Below are 7,574 nucleotides of genomic sequence, written 5' to 3'. Positions count from 1 at the left end.
AGCAAGAGGCCACTAGCGCATCGAAGTAGCCGTGTTTTCGAGTTCGTATCGTTACGATAAATACGAGCTGTTTCGGCACGTACTAGAATTGAAGTTCTCAGCCTCTGTGTCACGGACGGTGACGATGGCGTCGCGGACGATCTTAACTAAGACTCGCCGCAAAGCAGCCGATAACCCAAGCATATGTGCGTTATATGTTGTTCACCAGTAGTGCAAGCGTGGGCATAAAGTATCGCTCAGTCGCACCGCCAGTCGCTCGCTTCTCGATTTTCCAGCCTTCCGAGTGAAGGTCGCAAGCTGTTGAGCCAATCAGTGAGCCAGCGGGAGTGAGCGAGGCGAGCATTTGGGAACGACGCCGCCCGCGGGCGCGCCGGGCAATGAACTACGCGCTACCCCCTGGCTGCCCTAGTCGCCGCTAAGCCTAGCCGGTTTCGCATCGATGCAGCAGCTGAGTGCACTTCAAAACTGGCTAGCGCTGAGGTGCAGCTCTCGTCATCGTTTTACTGTGAACCTCGTCTCATAGTAAAACAAAGATATGCTCGGTTTCCGCGACACCTTCAGGATCGGAGCCAGCTGAGGCCAGGAGAGCCGCAATTGAGCAGCAGCAATTAAAGGCGCCGTGGGGAGACATTTGTTTGTATTCCTGTCATCGCTTATACCAACGGGTCGATATTGGCCATCGATACTCCATCCGACGGCTTAGTATGGACTTGAACAAACATTACTGTCGCATTTTTCTGACGCTGGCGGCAGGTATTCAGGCTGGCATGCCGCGCCCGTACGTTATCATGTCGCTCAACTGTATGGCCGTGGTGCACATCAAAACCCCCAGATATCCTCTTTTTCACTCAGATTGTCATAGCACACAGTCACACTGGGACCAGAGTAGTTCAGAGGACCGAGCGCGGGTGCACAGGAGCTAGACTGTGTCAAACCAGGCGAAACTCTTTAAAGGGAGACTGAGGCGGTTTTCAAATCTGCTAACCTTCTAGGCTTTTGAAGTATACTCATTGTTGATCTTGCTTGTGAAGTTATTTTTTCAGTTGTTGCAAAAGCATCGCCACAATCACAGATTGAATGCGTGCCGTTCAAATCTCCCGCGTCCCGAGAGAGAGCAGGAGAGGAGAAAAGCAGAGAGGAAAACCTCCTCCTTGTCGGCCCGTGTGACGTCATTTTGAGGAGCCGGAGACCCTCCGAGTCACCCGAACGTGCTTTCAGCGCGCGTTGTTCCTCGTGTTGCCTGCGTTGTGGTCGTAATCCCAAAGTGTTTCAGCCAAGTTTTCAGCATCCGACCACGTGCAGCCGATCTAACATGAGGTACTGCTGTGCGTTCGGGTGTACGAGCACCTACGGCCGCGACGATGTCGTCTTTCACACTTTCCCGAAAGATCAAAAGCTCGCAGCGCAGTGGGTCGTTGCTGTGAAGAGGGAGAATTTCAAGCCGACCAAAGCAAGCGTACTCTGCTCGAAGCACTTTCGTGACAGCGACAACGTGCAGAGCTTGTCCCTAATGCGATCGCTAGGGGTTTCTGTCAAAGGGGCACGGCTGAACCATGACGCGGCTCCTTCACTATTTTTGCACAAAAGAAGCATGCCACCACCGCCAAGAAGTGCATTTGCTAAAAGAAGGAAACATGAGGTGAGTCTACTTCCGAATTTAAATTCATTACTCTGCGGCAATTCTGGTCTCATTTGCGTGTGGAGCTTTGCATGAAGCGTTGACCGCGAGTAGCGCACGCGGAGAGCGATCCCGCGATGGTACGGGCACAGCGCCGCGCGGCTGTACTCGGGTTTCCTTTTCTCGCGCAAGGGGATATGCTATAGAGACCCCTGCGCTAAACGGCACTTAACTCATCAATGAAACACTGCTGATGATTCCTCGCGTGCAGACGGGACGGGAAATTATAATGGTAATGGTCTTGCCCATGCGCACTGGCGCCTCGCTATTCCCCTATGTCCCTAACCGATAGCTTCACACTTTTCAAATCTGTCCAATTCCGATGTGGTTATGCAAATGCGATAAGTCGGCAGGCGTCATAGTATTCTTACAAGGTAAACATACATTTCGATGATCGCCAAACAGCCGAGAACGACTTCACATACGCGGTTTTCTTGCTTTGATAGAAAAATTTTCAGTAAAGAGCAATTCAGTAATTCAGTACACTTTTTATCCTTTCAGGTCCTTGCAGAACTGCTTGGAGAAGGATCAAGCGTGGAAAAACTTGATCCAAAATTGGGCAGTCCCTCTGGTAGCCCAACAGGTAATGACGCTACATTCAGTCTGAACATTTAGTTGTGCATGCCTATACTGTGCATCAAATCATGTCTCAGTCTGTGTTGCAGATGTCACAACAGAAGCTGGAGCAGATCTTTGTGCAATGCGACATGAAAACTTCGGCGTGGAAAATTCACTAAGTATCCTCGCTCTCACTGGTAATGACCAATCTTCAGCAAGCAGAGTAATGCAAGGCATTGACGCCTTACACATTATATGATAACCTGCTGATTATTGCAGATTCAGCACATGATGCAACGCTGGAGGTCAAACTGACAGAGTCTTGTGAGGGAAGACACAAGTCTGTCCAAGCAACGATGCGGCCAGCGACAAAAAGCACAGCTGTACAGGCATGTGTGAAAAGAAGCATGGCATCACACCACTCTCAGACAAAACCACACACTGTATCTATCGGTATGTGCCTCCACAATCAGCGTACATTTTTTTATGCATGCATTTGTACAATAATGACGGGGAAGGGGGCAAAGCGCTATAGAGGTTTTCAGTTGTACTAAAATTTCCGCATATTCTATGTTGCGTGCAGTGGTAACAACTACTAAATGCAGCTGCACATATCACATGATTTTTAGGCATTCAGTTTGGCAGCCCCATGATAAACGTAGCCACTCAAACGACCATGCCAATCCAAAGAGAGGCCATTGAAAATGATGACAGCACAGAAGACGAAGGTGGAGATGAGGACTACGATGATGAGGACTACACTCCATGCGAAGAATTTGAAGAGAAGTATGCGATTTATTAACAGTATGATAAAAACCTGTTTGCCCTACTTTTACTCTGGTGCCATAAACATTCACTCATGTTTTTCATGCAAGGTAGCGTGTTTAGGCTGTCCAGTGCGATTGAAAATTTTCCCATTCTCTTCCAGGCAGGGATGTGTCGGAAACTCCCCAGATGAACCCGGCAACAAAATTTTTTTTGGTGCAGGAGAAGTACCTTTGGAAGCTTTTCCAGCTGTGCACAGAGTGCCTAGCACCTCGTACAGTCAGATTCGAGTGTGAAGGCACACTTCTAGAAGTTTATGGGGAGTGTGCATCTGGCCATTTCATTTACTGGTGTAACCAGGACGTAGAAAAACAGCAGCCGATGCTCAACCTGCAGCTTTGCGCAGCAGTTCTCTTCTCTGGATGCAACCCAACAGCTACACTGAGAATGCTGGCTTCAATTGGTGTACCAGTTGCGAGCAACAGGACATTTTTTGCAATCCAGCGTTCATATCTGTGGCCTGCAATTGGCAGGGTAAGGAGTCATTGTGAAGAAGTTTCCAGCTTTCTTTGCATGGTCAAGGTCCAATGCGCACTGTTTTGTTTTCAGGTTTGGAAAGAAGAGCAGAAAAGTCTGCTGCAAGAGCTGCAAGGCCAACAGGTGAACCTTGCTGGAGATGGACGGGCTGATTCACCAGGATTTAGTGCTAAATATGGCACGTATACTCTGATGGACGTTGAACGCCACAAAGTCTTGCATTTTGAAGTCGTGCAGGTGCGTTTCCACTTTGCTACAACAACGTTCTGTAAATTTCTATAGCTCACTAATGCCGCCAAATGAACTGTAACGCAACATTTAAATATCATGACTTCTTTCTACAGCACATGCATTATCATTGGCTTAGCCTTGAATCCCCGTGCTGGTAGATGAAGCATCAGCACAGCACTACCATTGTTAGAAATGCAAAGATTTATTTTCTTAAAAATAGTTACAGCTGGGAGGAGAGACCTCAATGCATGCAGTCTTTTTTTTAATTGGTAGACACGCTACACATCACTCAATATCCTTTGCCATTATCATACCACAGTCCAATGATGCTGGCGGCAGCTGTCGCATGGAGTTAGAAGGCCTGAAACAAGGCCTTGCTTTTCTGGAGAGTGAGAGCATCAAGGTAGCAGTGCTGGTGACCGACCGTCATACACAGATCAAGTGCTTTCTCCGCAACAACAAAGCTGCAATCGCCCATGAGTTAGACGTGTGGCACATGGCAAAAGGTATCTAGCAGCTGTGGCTTTATGGTGGCTGATAAAGTGTTATTTTCAGCATATTAATGGAATATATTACATTAGTCCTATTTTTTTAATATGCATTTTAGGTATCACCAAGAAACTGCACACAGCTGCAAAACAAAATAACTGCAAGGAACTTGCACCCTGGATTAAGTCTGTGTGCAACCATCTGTATTGGGCGGCAGCATCTAGCGAAGGCAAAGCAGAACTCATTGTGCCCAAATGGCTGTCACTTCTTAACCACATAAGGGACATCCACACACAGGACCAGGCATCGTTCCCCACGTGCTTGCACGGTGACATCGAACCCAAGCAGTGGCTCAGAGAAGGTATGTTACATTTTGTAATGAAAATATGTGAAAGGCCCTAGCGAAGCATAATTAGGCACATCTAGGTATGATATATAAAGTAACAAAATTCCAATAAGAGAGGGTTTCAGGTACGAAGACAATCTCTAGAGTACTATTCACTGCGTGTTTACAGGAGGTATTCACAGACCTCAAATGAGAACTGGCGATAAGAGTTAATGAAATTTGGTGATCACGTTGCCTTGCTAAAGAACTCGGAACTCCAGAAGAGTGGAAAATGGGGCTAGTTGGTGCATGTTTGTCATTTTTCGAAAGCGCTGAAACAACACGGACAAAGAAGGGACAGACAGGGATCAGCACTTGTCCATGTCTGTTCCTTCTTTGTCCGTTTTGTTTTAGCGCTTTCGAAAAATGAACTCGGAACAAACTGCAAAGCATTATCGATGACCTCGACAGGCAAAGCAGAACAGTGGGTCTAAAAACTTTATGCATAGAACTTAAGCAACGTCCAACAGTCTCTGAAGCGATCAGTGGTTTATGATAGGCAGCGAAGCATTAAAAGTGGGAAGGGAAGAGGTCTAATTAGTGTAGGTAATGACCGCAGATCCAGACCATGTGAGTGAAAGAAACAGGATAATAAGAATAAGGACCAGTGCATTTAACAATTATGCTGAAAATTGAATGGTAATTTACCAGTATCGCTCAAGAGGAAATTATACAACAGCTGTATCTTACCAGTACTCACTTATGGTGCAGAAACAGAATTAGCAAAAAAGGTTGAACTTAGATTGAGTACAATGTTGCAAGCTGTGAAAGTGAAAAGTGTAACATTATGATATGAAGAGAGCAGAGTGGGTAAGTGAACAAACGAGTTAATGATATCTTAGTAGAAATCAAGAGGAAATGGCAGGCAATGCAATGGAGAGGCTGGACAACCTATGGTTGTTGAGGGTTCCAAGATTTTCCAAGAGGGTTCCTCTGGATTCCAAGATTTCAGCTACCTGTGCAGTGCAGCAGAATTTCAATGAAAAGCTTCATGAGCTAAGCAAATAATGGCTGTTTCAGTTTATTTCATACCATTTATTACAGTGCACCTCAAATACCAATGTTTATTAAAACTATCGAAACTTATAAGATGTGCATTACTGAACACAAGTTTATTTACAGGTGCACTGAAACACTTTTTAACTGGTTGATGCAGAGCATACAGCAAGCCGCACACATAGAGCTTTACAAAGAGATGATAATGGCCGTTTCTTTTTAGAATCAAAGGCTTTCCAGAAGCTTCAAGACAATGCAAATTCTAAGGCCCTTCTGCAAGACATGCCGCGGCTATCTACTAGACATCAAACCTATGGATTAGAGGCTTTTCATAGCCTTCTAGTGCATTTTGCACCAATGACCTACCATTATTAGTATTTGGGAATGAGGGCCAGGTAAGCTGTTGTCTTCTATTCTCTACGTTTACAGTCAGAAGCCATCGATATCACAAAACAATTGTGTTAAACAAAACAAATGTTAGACATGCATCTGTAGAAAAAGTGAAAGGCATGTAGGCACGTGCCGCAACTATATGAACAGGTGCCCATCTTAAATTACACTTACTGAAATTGTCAATACCTGCATCATTTCTTATGTCGTATAAACAGAAATTAAAAACACAGTCGACCAAATCAGAAGGGGTTTTACATGCCGACACTTTGTGGAAATTTATAGTTTCGGCTGTGTTCACCATGCAAGCACTGCATTTTCATTTTCAATCCGCCCGGCAACTGAGGCGATGCTTTGTTCTCATAGCTCTTCAAAAGTAGTACTTTGATCCTTCAGTATTTTCATCACGCGTGCTCATGGTGCTTTCAAGCACTAATTGCTAACATGGTGTTGTGCTCAACTCCCATCAGTGACCTTCTTTTGTCACATGATCTTTACAGTTGGACTGTTTACATATGTTACAAGGTAACACGTTTTCACACTGTCCTGTGCAACTTTTTCAGGACCCAACTTGCTGTACTTCACTACAACGAGAACAGTGGACGTGGTCAGGCACGCACAAAGGATGGCACACTTCGATGGTGTGTGCGTTACCCAAAGGCAGCAGGTGGTGCCCCAACAGCTTGTCCAGTAAAGGAGTCACCCACTCATGTTGAGCTTGCACCACCTAGTTTATTTGGTCACGAAGAAAGTGAATATTGCACAAGCTACAAGATGAAATGCTCACACAGGCTACGTCAAACGCCTCCTCGACAAGGTTGTGGCCATGGCTGAGAGCATGCAGCCTCAGGAGAGGAAAACTGCTCCAGAATCTCGTCCACCACTCAGCAGCAGTTTTCCAAAGGCCCCAAAAGAGAACCTGGTCGAGAAAAGAAAGTTAAGGTTCAACAGACAATGATCAGTTTCTTACCATCTGCAGAGAAAATACCGGTAAGTAGTATGGGGTTTACTGCATGTCCCAAATCTGAATGTGGCTTGATAGCCATTGTGACAGGTAAAAATGCACAGCAAAGGATGTGATGACATGCACCGTATACTTTAATTAGAGAAAACTAGTTACCAAAATGTTTGGTTCGTCAAAAAAAGAAAAACAGATTTTACTAAACATAAGAAGGCAGAGTAGGAAAAATCATGCAGCCACTAGAAAGTATGTAGACCACTGTGCACTATACGCTGGGGATTGCGTAGATTATGAAGAAAAAAAATGCAACCTTGATAGCCACTTTAACGCCTCTATCCTTTCCTTTATGGCATTTTTTTTCCTTTAGCTTTTTTTACCTCTTGCTGTTTTATTGCCATCGTTTATTTTGATTCTGTTGCATATTTTTTTGAAAAGGGGGGGTCTGTTTTTGCATTCTTTTCATGTCAGTATGGCTATTAACCTGCTTCTCCCCTACCTTTAGGTGACAGCCTCCATGGCCAGACAACAGCTGTTTGAAGACCAAGTGTGCCATCTTCCAACCCTCCTCACTCCAGTCCCCACCA

At 45.3% G+C, this 7,574-nt stretch overlaps 2 protein-coding genes across 2 annotated transcripts; both read left to right on the top strand.

Moving 5' to 3' along the window:
* The first annotated feature begins 1,174 nt into the window (after nucleotides 1-1,174).
* Nucleotides 1,175-3,297, top strand: LOC144095596 (uncharacterized). The gene is made up of 6 exons (XM_077629273.1): nucleotides 1,175-1,639; nucleotides 2,180-2,261; nucleotides 2,344-2,433; nucleotides 2,516-2,689; nucleotides 2,866-3,022; nucleotides 3,165-3,297. The coding sequence occupies exons 1-6, from the start codon at nucleotides 1,313-1,315 to the stop codon at nucleotides 3,295-3,297; spliced, it is 963 nt and encodes a 320-aa protein (XP_077485399.1). The 5' UTR covers nucleotides 1,175-1,312.
* On the top strand, nucleotides 3,203-6,725 carry LOC144094158 (uncharacterized). Its single transcript, XM_077628073.1, has 5 exons — nucleotides 3,203-3,775; nucleotides 4,089-4,275; nucleotides 4,377-4,619; nucleotides 5,863-6,034; nucleotides 6,593-6,725. Exons 1-4 carry the CDS (start codon nucleotides 3,383-3,385, stop codon nucleotides 6,012-6,014), a joined length of 975 nt encoding a protein of 324 aa, XP_077484199.1. The 5' UTR covers nucleotides 3,203-3,382; the 3' UTR covers nucleotides 6,015-6,034; nucleotides 6,593-6,725.
* Nucleotides 6,726-7,574: the final 849 nt, after the last annotated feature.

This window comes from Amblyomma americanum, chromosome 6, assembly GCF_052857255.1.
Source record: "Amblyomma americanum isolate KBUSLIRL-KWMA chromosome 6, ASM5285725v1, whole genome shotgun sequence".
Classification (NCBI taxonomy): Eukaryota; Metazoa; Arthropoda; class Arachnida; order Ixodida; family Ixodidae; genus Amblyomma; species Amblyomma americanum.
This window is presented reverse-complemented; position numbering and strand designations above follow the sequence as displayed.